Genomic DNA, 16,529 nt, shown 5'->3' with positions numbered 1-16,529 from the left:
ATCTCCATTTTTTCCTATTCTTTTCAGGAAAGGAAGTTTAGAGATGGTTTAAACAGCAGTACCTTGGATTAAACTAGTTTCTTCTGCATCCTCAGGTTCACTCTCTTCTCTCCACTCCCATTGGATCTGTGGGATTCTTTTTCATGTTCACAGTATTAAAGTACTTCATATGATATTATAGACAATATTCAGCTTCCTCTTAGGTGTGGATAGCTCCTTCTGTCTCTTCATTAAGTAAAAGGAAAGGACAACTTCATTAAGATAATTCTTTTTGTCACATGATCTCAAGTTTTGTAATAAGAATTTTCTTGTTGATAGTGAGTAGAACCTTAGTCCACCCCCATTTAGTTATCTTATATATTCAACAGAGAACTTACTTTTTCACATGAAAGGCATCAGGGCTCCTTGGGCAATTTATGGATATCATACACTGGTTTAATCATTTCTGTTAAAAATTGCCAAGAATTAAAGTAAAATGTACTCAGTTCTTTCCTCTTTTTGAATAAGATCTGAGGAAGATGTCTCTAATACACAAGTTTAGCATACTTTCCTGAAGGAACTCATAAGTAAAAAGTAAGTTGCTTGTGGTGTACTTGTATTAGAAATACACAGATACTGAGCAATCAGACAGATCAGGGCTAGGAACCGTAAAAGATTTCAACAATATGAACAGTGTGATACTGCATAAGGTGTTGATGGAAGCTCATAAAGAAGGTTACATGTAAATTATGAGTAGAATATCTCCAGGCAGAGACACAGGAATGCTGTTCCTGAGAGAGAGCCTAGCGTGAGCAAAGGTGCTGATTAAATACAGTAACACAGTTTGACTAATGACTAATAATCTCATATTCTCAGGAGCATAGTTTTGTATCTTGTTCCAACTGTACTTGTTAGGAATTTTTAAGGTATCAGTGGCCAGAAGAACTAGTTGATTCTAGTGTCATAACAGTTGTGTTCTTCAAAGGATCAATCCATGTTGTCTTCATTTGATAGATGAATGAGTAAAGCAATTAAGGGAGTAATGGTCCCATAACTTCACTAGGGTTGTGAGATTAGAGGTCACAGAGTGAGTTCAGAAGGAAAGGCGGAGTGGTAAGATGACAGGCTACCATGAAGTTGAATAACACATGCTTAGGTTAAGAGATAGAAAAGGTGTTTTGCAATGTAAGTATATTCTTTGATAGAAGTAAGGGTGACATAAAAAAAAAAAAAACAGTATGTACCTCAAAAAAAGAGAGACTACTGTGTCAAAGAACCCTGTCAGAGCTACAAACTTATTTTAGGACATTCTGAACATTAAGAAAGGCTTAAAACCTATACACAGAGGATAATATTTAGTAAAGCTCACTACAGCTTCTAAATTGTTTTTTTCTCCTCTTTAACTAGTATAAAGTTACATTGTGTATACAACAGTGTCCTGATCTCAAATTAATCTGTGGGTGTTAAATATTAAAGTTGGGGGAAAATGAAACAGTTGATATGTACCGTTTTTATAGGTGCTGTACAGTAATAGCGCATTACAAGCAGCATATTTTTAAAAAATAGATTAATTTGCACTTATCAGTTGGCACACTAGGTATATACTTCTGGAGGTTATTACTCTTGTATTTTCAAGTTTTTGATCCATTGAGCTGTTAAAGCTTACTAAGTATAAATAAATTCCTGTTTAATTAAGTGTTAGAAAAAGAAGAGTTAATATAATGGGTTAAAATGATTAGGCCTATGGACATAAGGTTACCAGGTATTACTTTAGGATTGCAAAAAAAAAAAAAATCACTATTGCATCTAACAGTGATTTTACAAACAAAGACATACTTGTTTTTCTTACATAAAAATATTTTTGAAGGTAGGTTACCTTCAGTAGTTTCAAAAACTAGGAGAATAGCTTCTCTGTTTCCTCTAGGCCCTGTCTGTATGGGTACAGAATGACCACTTGAGTTCAGTGATCACATCTACATTCATGGCAAGATATAGATAGAAGATATTCAGCCCTGCCTGGACTCATTGTTAGAAAAAGCAGGACACCTTTCTAGAATCCCCTGGCAGGTTTTCGCTTGAGTCTGTTTGAAGGGGAGGGGGAGGAGGGGCGGTGAGGAAGGAGAACTTAAAGCACAAGCTTTCAAAGCCAATACATTTGGATTTAAATTTTGGCTCTATCAGTTAGGTAAATTACTAAAATCTCTGTTTTAGCTAGTAGATCTGTAAATTGGCAGTAGAGTAGTAGTTAACTCAAGCTGTTTTTCAGTTGAGGTATAAATCACAAAACAAAATTCACCATTTTAAAATACACCATTGAGTAATTTTTAGTATATACATAAGGTTGTACAACCACCAGTACTGTCTAATTCCAGAACATTTTTATCACCTAGGAAAAAAACCATATTCATTCACAGTCGCACCCCATCTCCCTACCACTGATCTACATTTTTGTTTCCATGGATATGCCTATCCTGGACATTTCATATAAGTGGAATCATATAATATGTGGTTCTTCATGACTGGCTTCTTTTATTTAGCATAATATTTTCCAGGGTCATCTCTGTTGTACCATATGCCAGTACTCCATCCACCGCAACTTTTAAAAAATGGTGGTTAAATATGTATGACCTAAATTTTACTGCTTGAACCATTTTTAAGTGTACAGTTTTGTGGCATTAGTACATTCATGTTGCTGTATAATCATAACTGCCGCTCATCTCCAGATCTTTTTCATTTTCCCTACCAAATTCTGTTAAACAGTAACTCTCCCTTTCCCCCCTCACCCCAGCCCCTGATGACTTATCCTACGGTAGCTTTTTATAAGTGCACTCTGAATTTAATTTATATAGGTTAAAATACTATAAAATAGTTGTTAGTATTTTAAAGTGATTTTACTAGTGAATAATTATGTCTATATCCAGGAACCTTTTGTCAGTTTAGTGATAAGAAGGAGTTATTTTGTTTGTACCTTTATTTATATTTTGTTTTAAATAATACATCATGCTTAGAAGTGGAATTTTTTATTACTTTAAAAATGCAGTTTATTACATATAATTTATATGTGAGAAAATGCACCCATTTTAGTTATACAGTTTGAGTTTTGAAAAATGTTTGTATCATCACTTTAGTTAACATATAGAACAATTTCCATCACCCTAAAATGTTTCTCCCATGCTCCTCAGCAGTCAGTATCTTGCAAGTCCAGGCCATAGGCAACCACTGATCTACTTTTCGTCACCACAGAATACTTCTGCCTATTGTAGAATTTCATATAAGTGGAATATTACTGTATCCTTTTTATGGTTGGCATCTTATGCTCAGCATAATGTTTTTAAATTTATAATTATTGTTGCCTGTTGTATTTCCTTTTATTACTGAGGATCACTGTCTTGTATGGATTCCCCATATTTTGCTTATACATTTGTCAGTGGACATTTGGGTTTATTTCCAGCGTTTGTCTAATAAAGACATCATGAATATTTGTGTATCGAATATGTCCTATGCTTTTCTTCTCATGAGTAGATATTTAGGAGTGGAATTGCTGGGTTTCTATTTTACTAAGAAATTGCCCAACAGTTTATATCAGTGTGGTTGTATTATTTTAAACTCCTGCCAGACGTGTGTCGGAATTCCAGTTGCTACACATCCTCACAGTACTTGGTATTGTCATTTTTAAAAATTTAGCTTTTCTTGTATACAGCCATGCCACCCTGAACAAGCCCAATCCTGTCTGATCTCGGAAGCTAAGCAGGGTCGGGCCTGGTTAGTACTTGGATGGGAGACCACCTAGGAAGACCTGGTGCTGTAGGAGTAAAAAAAGAAAAAGATTTTAGCTATTCTTGTGGTGTATAGTGTTATTTCACTCAAGCGTAAACCAGAATTGCAGTTTATTGATTTAGAATATGAACTAGATATTTTAGCCAACTAAATTCTGTCAGCCACTCACAAGTTTCTTCCTGTTTTGCCCTGTCAATATTAAGAGGTTGCTTCAAGAGCATGGAATTTAAGCAGAGATGTTAGTTGGATGACTTTAATAGCCCATTACAGAACTATAGTTAATGGAATGTACTTATTTCCTCTGTATTATTATTATGCGTATCAGGTAAACCAGGTTGCTAGGGCCAGGTGGTCCAGAAACACTTTGCTTTCATCACTATACTATCTAAAGTAGCTGTGTTTTTTATCCAGGAGTTTTGAGATAAAGAATGTTGAATGTTGACATTTTATGGGGGATGACAGATAAATTTCATCTTCATCCCCCATTCCCATCAGAAATTCCTAGTACTCTTATGGATTCTGAGTCCATATCTAGGTTAAGTAAAGAAGATAAGAGTGGCTATATGTATGCTGTGTATTTGACATCTATTATTTAGGTCTAGGAAATGATTCATGAAAGCCCTGTCCATAAGTATGCTGGCGAGATAATGTAGTGGCGAAGGCCGAGGAGTCAGACTTTGAAGGTTGGTGTTCCAACTCCACCACTTACCAGCGGTGTGATTGACTATAAGTTACATAGTCCCCATGACTCAATTTCTCCATCAGTAAAGTGGAGATGGTACCGATGTCTGTAAAAACTTAATTAATGCATATATTTGGTATAGTGACTGGTATGTATTTCTAGCTGTTAGTAACATTACTGCAGAAATTACTCATCAAGCAAAAGTCTTTATGTGAAGGATAGCCATAAGAAGTAGATGACTTAATAGAATGATAAATCAGGTGAAAGCCCAGAGCCTATACAAATATTTTTTTAATTGGAAAATCCGATTTCAGAATGCATCGTTAGAATGTTGATTATTTTATAAAGAAATCTGAAGATGCTTAATTTCTTATTTTCTCGGCTCTTTTTTAAAATTGTTGACTTACTTCAGCTTAAGATAAGTTTGCTGTTTAAGCATTAGATGACCTGCATAAAGAAGAGTTAGGGCCGGGGGTTTATGAGAATAACTGAAACTAACATTCATTTTCATTTAATGGAAAACAACTAATTACTTATAACATTGTTTTTAAGACGTACTATGAATTCAAAGAAAGAATATGTGAGTCAGCTAGGTAATCTAAAGGAAAACTTCTTAGTGGAGATAATATAATTACACCTGATGTTGTGTTTATGTTCAGGAGTTGAAAGAAAACCATATAAGCAAACATAGGTAACCAAAAATTACATGGCTCCAAGAGGGCATGACAAAGCATTAAGTAAATTGAACGTATCTCAGATGAGCCAGAAAGCTAATTCTGTTTTGGAGGAGAATGCCTGATTGTAAGGATGGAAGTAGAAAAATGGATGGAGGTCTATGGAGCTAGCAGCAGTGCCTGTTTTCATTGCAGGGTGCTTATATACCGTTTGAACTTAACTTTGTTTGTCAGTATATGCTAGACTTCAATAAGAATGATTAAATATGTGTGGTGATTATGTTGTTTGCTTTTTAATTCTTCTTTAGGCCCTAATAACAACAACCCTCAGACCTCAGCTGTGCGAACCCCTACCCAGACTAATGGTTCTAATGTTCCTTTTAAGCCTCGAGGGAGAGAGTTTTCCTTTGGTAAATGTCCATTTTATTTTTTTTATTTCATAATTTTAAATAAAAGGAATTAATACAAATATTTTACTAGGCGAATTGTTTTTGTAAGTCAGTATATATTAACAGTCAAAGGCACACAGACTATAGAGTCAGACTGCTTGAGTTTAAATTCGGTGCCATTATAGTTATAATTCTGTAACCTTGGGCAAACTGCTTAACTTTTCTGTGCCTCAGTTTCCTTTTTTGTAAATGGGGATAGCATTACTTCCTGCTTCATCGGGTTATGAGGATTTTAAATACTAAAATATTTAATGGGTAGAATTATACCTGGCCCATAGTAGATACTATAATTGTCTTTTGGGAGATTTTTTCTGCTTTGTTTTTTAATTTACTTTAGCATATGTCATTTATTTGTAGCCAACATATTAGTAATATAATAAAACATTTTAATAATGTGTCAGGATTAAAGTAGTTATCAAGACATGACTTAAAAACTTGTATTTTCTTATCTTATACTTCTTAAAGATGTACAATAAAATAAGATGAAAAATCCTGATCATGGATATGTATTGGTAAATATTACTAACAACTTAACTATTTTGTTTTTTTACATGCAGAGGCATGGAATGCCAAAATCACAGACCTAAAACAAAAAGTTGAAAATCTTTTCAATGAAAAATGTGGTAAGTTTATTTTGAAACATTATTATTAAAATATAAGGTAGCTTTTAAAAAATTTTATTATTAGTTTCAAGTATACAGTACATTGGTTAGATGTTTATATAGTTTATAAAACAATCCCCCTCATTGCTCTTTCTCTCCTCTGGCTCTCCACCTAGCCATTACATTAATGCTTCCTGCATTTCCTATGCCATGCTCCCCATCCTGGTGACCATCTATCAACTACTAATTTGTACTTCTTTAACTCTTCACCCCATTCTCCCAGCCCCGCAATCCTAAGATAGCTTTTTTAAATAGAAGAACGTGAGCAGAGTAAAATGTTCAACACTTAAATTATGCTGTTGTTGGAGGTGTATGGGTTTTGCAGGCATGAATTTCATAATCTTTTCTGCTTTTCTGAGCACCAAGAAATTTTTAAAAATTAAAATTAATATGACTTTTAAAAAGAATGTAATTTTAGTAGCCACAACATATAATTTAAAATATATATTTTTAAAAGGTTTAGTTTTTAATAAGTTACAAATATGAGAAATGTATGTGTGTATTTTATAGGTGAAGCTCTCGGCCTTAAACAAGCTGTGAAAGTGCCATTTGCATTATTTGAGTCTTTCCCAGAAGACTTTTATGTAGAAGGCTTACCGGAGGGTGTGCCATTTCGTCGACCATCTACTTTTGGCATTCCAAGGCTGGAGAAGATACTCAGAAACAAAGCCAAAATTAAGTTCATTATTAAAAAGTAAGGAAATTAGATGAATTAGTATTGACCATGAGTTGAGACTGTTTGCCACTGGGAGATCGGTGCATGGATTCACCTTTGCAGCAGGGCCAACTTTTAACCCTAGTGTCAAAAAGGCTCTTTTAGGCTGTACTTTTATATATGTTTTAAATTTTCCATATTTGATTGAAAGAGTAAGGAGGGCTCTAGCTTATCAGAGGAGTAACAAATTGATTTTGTTAAATCTGCCCACAGTCATATTTTTAATGGTGATGCTGATGTAATCTAAGCAGTGGTTCAGTTATATAAAACCCTTTTATTCCTCCAACTTAAATAGTATTTTAAATTTCTCTCCTATTTACTTGGAGATATATGAATTAAGTCAACACAGTTGAAATAGATGGGAATAGTTAGAATTAGAAAATACCTATAGATATTCAAAAATTATTTAAAGTTAATTGAAATGAACTTTAGGTTTTGTTGACACTTAATTTTGAGTCACCTAGAGATGTTGTTAGATAATCAAAGCTGACATCACCAAGCATGATGGTCACCTTTTGTAATTTTGTCCAGGTCTGTAGAGGTGTGGCCTCTGTTTCCCCTTCCTGATACAGAAAGACTCCTTTGCTCAAGTTTTGACAGCCTATCTTAAGTTTCCATGGTACTCGCATGCAGGGCGCTTCCTATTTCCATTCTCAAGTCTAGCACTGAATATATCCAGGGTATCATGAAACCATGGGAAGAACCATTTAAATTAGATAGTGCTGAGGTGGATGTTATAATTAGTCTTTTTGTGTGTGTTCCTTTAGAGAACCTTGCTTTTTTGTTGTTCTTTATTACTAAAGACCTAATGTATACTTATAGAGAATTACTGGTTTTTCAAATCATTTACTTGTTTAATTTTTAATGTTTTACTATTGGATTATTAGCACACATGTTTTTTCTTTTGTTTTTAGGCCCGAAATGTTTGAGACAGCAATTAAGGAGAGCACCTCCTCCTCTAAGAGCCCTCCAAGTAAGTGTTCTTGCTACAGAAAACATACTGTTAGAAATTGGTTTTGTAGCAGTGGTTGAAAAATTGTTTAAAGAATAGCTATTGAGATAAAACCAGGAAAGCTCATTCAGAATTGGGGTTGTGACTAGTTTATGATTTCAGTCCTTTGTTAATTGAGAATTTGTATGTGACTGATGCTGTACTAAGCATCAGAAGGAAAAGAAAAGGTTAAAAACAGTCTTTCAGGAAGCTTAATGATGCTGAGTGACAAAACATTCCATGAAAAAAAAAACAAACCTTCAATAAAAGTTGGGTTAAAATAATATTTTTGTGTAGTCTGAATTATAAGCACATTATTAGAGAAGATATTATATTTTGTACATGTTGTAATCTTAAATTTCTATTTTAAGGAAAAATAAATTCGTCGCCCAATGTTAATACTACTGCATCAGGTGTTGAAGATCTTAACATCATTCAGGTGACAATTCCAGGTATGATTTCTCTGCCTTTAGCATAGTTTGTGGAGTGTTTTCCTATTCACTTTTTTTCACTTTCATGATAATGGTCACTGGAATTTGCTCAAGTCATTTCAGGGATGTCAAGTATATAGCACCTTGCTGCGTTCTCTTTCCTGCCCCCAACAAATTGTTAACCAAATACATTACCCTGTCAGTTTATTTCTAAACAGCTCTAGGCATTAATGGACTTGCCATGTAAAACCTGTTGACTACCACCCAGATGCGTAGTGTGTTTAAAAAATCAGTATAAAGCACTAGGTAAAATTTTTATGATAAGAATAAAGCTGTAGCATTGTTGTTGTTGTTGTTTTTGGTGTTTTTGTTAAATCGTTTGGTTAAATCATTTTAATCTTGACCTGTTTAAAATATTCCAAAAAGTGAGTTACACATAAAAATTTACTTGGACTAAAATAGCATTATTAAGTTTCATGTTTTAACTGTTTTTAGACGATGATAATGAAAGACTGTCTAAAGTTGAAAAAGCTAGACAGCTAAGAGAACAAGTTAATGACCTCTTCAGTCGAAAATTCGGTAAGTTTTTCATTTGTATAGTACAACTTGCAAAACAAGGAAATTTTGTTTCAATGTTATTTTAACAGTAAATTATGCTCAGATAGTTGTAATCTTGCTATAAAAAAATAAAATTATAACTATTTTGGTTTTGTTAAAGCTTATATGTAAGGCTGTTTGAAGTGTACAAAAACCTTACTTAACAGTGGAGGAAGTCTTTAAAATAAATGTTGGCCATGTGCTTTTTAAACATTCCCTAAGATGATAGGTTAATCTGTGTTTTTATGCTGTTTGTCTCATTATAGGTGAAGCTATTGGTATGGGTTTCCCTGTGAAAGTTCCCTACAGGAAAATCACAATTAACCCTGGCTGTGTGGTAGTTGATGGCATGCCTCCTGGAGTGTCATTCAAAGCTCCCAGCTACCTGGAAATCAGTTCCATGAGAAGGATTTTAGATTCTGCTGAGTTCATTAAGTTCACAGTCATTAGGTGAGTGAGAGTTCCCTGCTTGGTCATCAGAATGAACCTGCAGATCATGATGCTAAGTCATCCTCCAGAAGGTAGTCATATGTAGTAATAGAATCAAGTTTACCATGTAATGAAACGAACAAATAAAATACTTTAGTTATTATACTGTTAGATTCTCTCCTCTCTCTGCTGATTCTTTTAATTCTCCAGTTTTTAAGGCAAGGTGTTAGCATACCATGGCCTGCCTGTTGACCAGATCCAGCCTGCCTCCTGTTTTTATAAAGTCTTGTTCAAACACAGTCACATCCGTTTATTTACATTTTGTCGTCTGTAGCTACTTTCATGTGATAGTGGTAAAACTGAGTTGTTGGGGCAAAGGCAGTATGGTCTGTGCAAAGTCTTAAATATTTATTATCTGGCCCTTTACAGAAAACTTATGCCAGCTCCTGTCCTAGGCATCTCAGGAATTCAATCCTAAGGCAGCTGGGTCATTTCTGTTTCTTCGTCTGTACGATAAAATTGTAAAGGTTTCCTTTGAGAGCATCATCAGCTCCTTACCCACAGAGTAGGCATGATGATTATACCCACCCTCTAACAGCATTATGAGAATTACATTACTAGTATGTGCTTATCACAGTAAGTATTCAGTAGATGTTCTCTTTGCTCTCCACCTAAGGAAAAAGTCCCAAGGTATCTTCAGTCTTCTCTTCTAACTCACAAAAACTTGGCAATCAATAAATCTGCCCCAGTCAGTTCATTATCAAGTTCACACTGTCTCTAGTATAAAATACTTAGCACTACACTTAGAAATAGCTAATGTATTACCTTCCCAAGTCTTTTTCTTATCCAGTCCCATCTCCTTTCATTACCCTTTCGCTAAAAATTCCTTGTTTTTGTCCCACTTAACCAATGTTTACCCAGGGATCTGAGAAAAGGCCTACTTTCATTAAACCATTTCATTAGAATTACTCTATTCCCTTTTCCTTGTTTCTATTTTTTTGTTTTTCTACCACCTTTAATGTAACATTTTCTAATAATGTTCTATATTAGCTCTTCATTTATTTTTATATTTATCGATTAAAAAGTATAAGATTAAAAAGTAGTAGATAATATTTTTCATTTTATCACTTGTGACGGGTTAAATATTAGTTGTATAAACTGAATATACTTGTAAATTCTTGTAGAGTGAATATAAACTTATAATTTCTTTCCTTAGACCATTTCCAGGACTTGTGATTAATAACCGTGAGTACTTCATAAGTCTTGTTTTCTTTTCTGGAATGTGAGAAAGTTGGATGTGTACTTATGCACTTAGCTCACAGAGCATAAAATTTTATTTCACCTGTCACAGTAACCATGCAAATGCAGACTCATCGTAAGTTTAGCCCTCAGTGTTAAAGCACCAGGCACCTTCTAGACATAAAATTGGGCAAGTTGCTTAACTTTTAAAATCTCAGTTTATTCATTCACAAAATGGTAGTGATATTAGTACCCATTTGGAGAGTTTTAGAGCATTTTAAATGACTCATATGTCAGGCATCTAAAACAGGAATCAGCAATCTCCTGCCCATGCTTGTAAATAAGTTTTATTAAAACACTACCAGGCCTATTTGCTTATGGCAAGAATTAAGAAGTTGCAACAGAGAATTTGTGACCTGCAAATCCTAAAATTTACTAACTGGCACTTTATGGAAAAGTTTGTTTACCCCTAACTTAGAACAGTGCCCAGCCTTAGCGAATGTCCTCAGTAAATACAATCTATATTTGTTATTATTACTACTACTGTTGTTACTTTTACTGTTGTTATATAATTGCTGTATTGGAATAAGTAGTAGTCTTTTAAATGGGATTTATTTTGCTTCTATTACTATTAAGCATGGCATCTGGTAGACATTGTGCTCCTAACTATTGTTGCATGAACAAATTGAAGTGTTCTTCCAGTTCCCTGGTGCTCATATTATTTTAAACAGTGTTTTTAGCAAAACTTAAGTGTGCTAGAATGTTTTATGTTCTATTAACTTTATTAAACTTTATAAAGTGAGAATGATCCTTTTCTAATACCATTGGCATTTCAGTTTTTTTTTTCTAATTGGTGTTATTATTCTAACTCTTTAAAATCCATTGAGTATTCACTCTATAGTTTATTCATTGGGAAAGTGTAAGCCTCTTTAATTTCATGTTCAGGAGTTTTCGGTGACCATTGAGCAGCAGAGCCTTATGAATTGGTTTGCCCCCCGACCTGAGATACGTGCTGTCATTAGACCTGTTCCCTGCCATTCTGTATTTCTTCACACTGTTGACCCTGTTCTCTGACTTTCATTTTTCAGGGTCAAGGATTTGGTTACATCTCTTCTGCCTCCAAGTTTTGAGTTCTGCTTTATCATAAAATTTATTCATTTGTTTGTACTCCCAATCCCTGAGTTCTTTTTTTTATGGATTCTGTTATTAGTATACCCTCTCTTTTGACCAAGTATGTTAGTACCTGGTAATATCAGTAATTAAAGAGAGGTATATCTTACCTGATAGATTTTAAATCATGTTTGTGACATTCAGCTTTAATCACACCAGGGAACTTTGTTCATTTAAAAAAATCCCATTATTTATTTTTTTTCTTTCAAATTTTTTTATTAATCTTAATTCACCTATCTTTGTAATTTTTAAAGAACATTGTATTTTAAGCTTTTTCTGCCCCTTTTATGTTTAAAATGTTTAATTTTGTTCTTATCCTTGTACAGTAGTCTAATATAATTTTGTAGTAATTATTATGAATAAGTTATTTTGATAGGACATACCAGAATTCTTAATGTTTGTTCCCTTCTTGTCGTAAGGAAAATAGTGCCTATTATGTTATGACGAAATTAGAATATCAAAATAGAGAATGTATGTAAAAATGCTTTTAAAATATAACATCATGTCATTAATTACTAAACAAATTTGTTTTATTTTCAGAGTTGGTTGATCAGAATGAGTCAGAAAGCCCAGTGATCCAAGGTAAATTAAGCAGGGTAAAACGTAGAAATATTCCTACTTTTTCAGTAAAATGGATTAGATAAGATTATGTGGCCTTACATTCTTACATTTGCCTAACTTAAGGAGTCAGTTACACAGAACACATAAGTGTGTGTACACACACACACACACACACACTCTTTCTCTCTCTCTCTCTCTTTGTTTCTTTGACTCCTACGTTTGAAAACCTGTATAATCTCAATCTGTAGGTCCTGATTGAGAACTGGACCACAAGCCATTTGATCCCACTGTCCTAGGTCAGGTAAAATAAGTCAGGAACCTTAAAACCGATGGCGTAGAATGTAATTTTTGAATGAGAAGGTCATCTTTTAACTTTACTCTCTATGCCATTTGTTTCTAGTGGTAATTGTCAGCCAAACTGTGCTAGGAAGAAACGCGTATATTATAGTTTTAAATTTTTCTTAGAAAAAAGTGATTGGGCTTGCTACTCTGATTCATTGAAAGTAATGAAAAGCTTTTATTAAAAGGAAGCTCACAGAAGAAAGTGGGGTGGGAAGACATAAAGAAGGAGCTTCTTTCTTTCACATTAGAACTGTGCCAATTAAGATTATTATTTAAGACTGCTTTTGCTTGTATATGCTAACTTAAAAAGTTTTAGAAAAGTAGAATTTTGAAAGTTTAGTTGAGTAATTGTGTGTTTAATCCCAAGAACCTGTGGCTGTTGTTTCATCTTAGACTGGAGAACTTTCTCTCCTCTTCCTCCCTCTTACTCTTTAAATAATTGAAAGCCATTTTCGAACAGTGTTACAGTAAATCTTTTTGTGTTTCTCTTCAGAATCAGCTGAACCAAGCCAGTTGGAGGTTCCTGCAACAGAAGGTAAAAAGGGTAGTCTGGTTGTCAAAAAATGAAGTTCCTTAAGACTTTTATTAGGACAAAGGACTTATTGTGTTTTTATATCTTTTAAACTAGAACTGTAGTGGTTTTGTTCTTTTGTTTTTGAATTGGATTTGTAGCTTATGCCCAGAAACATTGTGTTCAGAGATGACTCATGGTTTCTTTTGCTCCATTTCCCCTAAATGACTCTTCATGAATTCTGAAACCGTGGAATGACCACTATATAACCTCGATAGTGCTGATCTTTTACATACATAAGTAATAAGATGTTTGTTACTTTGAAAACATGGTAGCAAATTTTAAAACTTACTGCTAGAGAAACATTGTTGAAATCTCTGAAAACATTATTTTTAGTGCCTTGTTATTTCTTTTAAATCATATTAGTAAATAGTTTGGTATGAGTGGATTTATAATTGAGCAAGTTTACATTAATAATACAATGAAACAGTTCCCTTTTGTTTTTCTTGATAGAAATAAAGGAGTCTGATGGAAGCTCTCAGATCAAGCAAGAACCAGACCCTACGTGGTAGACCTCTTCCCTCCTAGGGTAACTCAACTTCTGTGTCTGGGATGCCATGTAGTGTCCATCTGAACACACCTGCATATTCATAAGCTAATTTGTTTTCCCTGCTTCAGCCATAAATGGTGACCTCACCTTCAGGGCATGTGAGGTCCAAGTATAAGCCATATCACATGGTTTGAGCTAGAAGATTCAAGCAGAGATTTTCCTTGGATCAATATATGTCTGTCAATCAAAGATGTAAATGTACTTTTGCCTTAAAAAGAAAATATTTTGTTTTAGTCAGCAGGGTAAATCTTGTCCTCACCATTGGAATTCACCAAGTCAGTATTACTACGCTGACTTTTCCCCTGATCGTCATGGTAGTATTTGCAGAGTCTGGCTGAGCTGCACAGTCCATTGTGCTTCTTGTTGTGTAGTTAAGTTATATGCCTGATCCTATTATTCTAGACTTCTTAAACTTGGCCAGGTTGATAATAGGAGTCACTAGATTGGGAGTCAGCAAAACTTGGTTCTCATTTCTATTGAATTTCACTAAGCCTGAGCTGTTGAATGTTTAGGTGATAGTTAACAGGACACAGCTTGACAGTATTGATCTGTACCTGACAAGGCATTTTTTTATACTGAGACTTTTTTTGTCATGCTATTTGCTATGTATTATCAGTTCATGGATTTAAGTGCTAAGTTGTGATATGTATGAATGTTAAATTTCTATAATCAGATTAACCTGTTTTCTTGCTTGTTTGTTTTCTCTCCTGTTTTAGCTTAAAGTATCAGTGGGTGAGAAGAGCTTTTCGGACCTGTTACTGCCCCAAGCTGTGTAATATACTTGTATAACAGAAATACCTTCTATACAAACCTTTTTTTCTACTTTTAGATAGAAATGTCTACTTTTTCAGCAGTTCTGTGAATTGAATTAAAGAGCAGAGTGACTGTAGATTTGGAATGGCTGGTTTACTTTGGAATGTATTATAAGGATTTTACAGCAATGCTGGAAAAACGACAGGGAAAATGACAGGGATGAATCTCACCAGATTTTTTTTATGGATTCAGCAGAGCCTTCAGCTATGGTGTTTATTTTCCAATCAAGTGAAGATATCTCTTACTGGAACATCTCAGCTTCTGCAGTGAAGAAAACACCTGTGATAGTTTAGTTCTTTAGTTTTTCTATTTGAAAAATCATTTAAATGATCCTTTTGTTCACGGCTCTCCTTAATGACTGAGTGAACAGTTAGTATCTGTATATTTGACTAAACCTTTTCCTAAGCTATCTATCATGGTTCATACGTTTTTTATCATAATTAAAAAACAACCATCTGGATTATCTAATAGCCGGTAAGAGGTCAGTATCTCAGTGTGTGGCTTATAGATGGAATACAGAGAACCTCTTCCACATTTACTTTTCATCCAAATAAAATGCATGGTGTACCAGAAGTTTAAGATCAGGTATGACTGTTTGGGCAAGCTAAATGACACTAAAGCCTCACTATCATGTAACCTGTTGTGGTGTGGATTTCTTTGGAACACTGTTCCAGCTTGAATCAATCTCAAGGGGTTTTCATTGCCGTCATTATTTTATAATTCTACTTGTAAAATTGAGGCTCCAGTGTGGGGAATGAAGGGTCATAAGCTAATTATGCACCCACTGATATTCTGCGCCATTTGTAGGAGAATCTTACACATGTTGAGATTTCACAGACAATAAGAGTTGTAAAATCCAAGCTATATGAAAAGCTAGAGTATGTGATGGCATAGAGTGTTCATTAGCTTTATCACAATATTCACAATGGAGAATTATATTACATGGTAGCAGGGATAGGCATTTTTATGTGTTGCTTATATTTTACCTCAAATTAAAATGTAGATATAGGGTAATAAATAAAATCCATCCATGCCTTTCACACACTAATTCATTTCTTTCTAAGGTGTTTTCATGATTATGTGTGGGGAAACTTGGCGGGTGGTTGGTGGTAGGTGGAATACAAGATGAGGGTTAGGTCGGCACTGTTTGGAGGCTCAGGTCCTCACAAGGACACCATCGTTCATGGTGTTTCTGAGACCACTATGCATCTAGTTCAAGCTGAGTCTGGAGCCTCCAACTTTTTATCTGTGACATGCCAACTGTGTGCAGCTGGAGTATGATTTTGAGGTCAGAGTCCCACCCCAGGCAGAGGACATACATTAGCTCTTCTTGTGTACAAATTACATTGGCGCCAGATAGTTTCTGTTGTCTTAGCGTAGCCCTCTGCCTCTCGTGTACTCTACAGATTTGTGCTCAGGAAAACCAATTTGTTATTAATCTACCAACAGACATTAGGAGGAGATAAAGTATATACAACCATGCTGTCACTCACACCTCCCATCCCAGCTACTGGAGAATCATGTCCATCCAAAGGCTGCTTTTAAAAAGGGAGTTAAGCTCCTATACGTAACTTTTTTAACAAAAATTTTGTGGGTTCGCAGACTTAACCAAGGATATTTGTTTTCTTGTCCAGTATAAGTATATCCAGTATGAAAATTATATATGCGTGCATACAGATTTTTTATGTGTACTATGAAAGCATTTTTTTTTAAATGTTCTCAACATCTGCCAAGTAGACCAATTCCTGTACTCTGTACACAGCATGGAATCAGTGTCACATCCTCCACATAACTTTTTTAAGGTTTAAGGAATGCTCTCCTACCCTATTCTGGCTCTCCTCTAAAAAACGAGCTTAATTTCTTCAAGAAATGTTGAACATCAGGTAAGGGGCACTGT

The 16,529-nt window shown here is 34.5% G+C and overlaps 1 protein-coding gene and 1 pseudogene across 1 annotated transcript in view; both read left to right on the top strand.

Annotated features, from left to right (window-relative positions):
* GTF2I (general transcription factor IIi) overlaps positions 1 to 15,680 on the top strand; it is a 94,270-nt gene extending 78,590 nt beyond the window's left edge. Inside the window, exons 24-35 of the mRNA XM_023537491.1 lie at positions 5,421 to 5,522; positions 6,119 to 6,184; positions 6,734 to 6,917; positions 7,853 to 7,911; positions 8,301 to 8,381; positions 8,856 to 8,939; positions 9,224 to 9,407; positions 10,603 to 10,631; positions 12,336 to 12,377; positions 13,192 to 13,233; positions 13,723 to 13,798; positions 14,536 to 15,680. Coding sequence (XP_023393259.1) covers positions 5,421 to 5,522; positions 6,119 to 6,184; positions 6,734 to 6,917; positions 7,853 to 7,911; positions 8,301 to 8,381; positions 8,856 to 8,939; positions 9,224 to 9,407; positions 10,603 to 10,631; positions 12,336 to 12,377; positions 13,192 to 13,233; positions 13,723 to 13,781 — 932 coding nt within the window. The 3' untranslated portion in view covers positions 13,782 to 13,798; positions 14,536 to 15,680. The remainder of the gene's footprint in view (positions 1 to 5,420; positions 5,523 to 6,118; positions 6,185 to 6,733; positions 6,918 to 7,852; positions 7,912 to 8,300; positions 8,382 to 8,855; positions 8,940 to 9,223; positions 9,408 to 10,602; positions 10,632 to 12,335; positions 12,378 to 13,191; positions 13,234 to 13,722; positions 13,799 to 14,535) is intronic.
* Positions 3,672 to 3,790, top strand: LOC111746554 (annotated as a pseudogene).
* Positions 15,681 to 16,529: the final 849 nt, after the last annotated feature.

This window comes from Pteropus vampyrus, unplaced genomic scaffold (genome assembly GCF_000151845.1).
Source record: "Pteropus vampyrus isolate Shadow unplaced genomic scaffold, Pvam_2.0 Scaffold193, whole genome shotgun sequence".
Classification (NCBI taxonomy): Eukaryota; Metazoa; Chordata; class Mammalia; order Chiroptera; family Pteropodidae; genus Pteropus; species Pteropus vampyrus.
The sequence above is the reverse complement of the archived record's forward strand: the minus strand, read 5'-3'. Positions and strand labels throughout refer to the sequence as shown.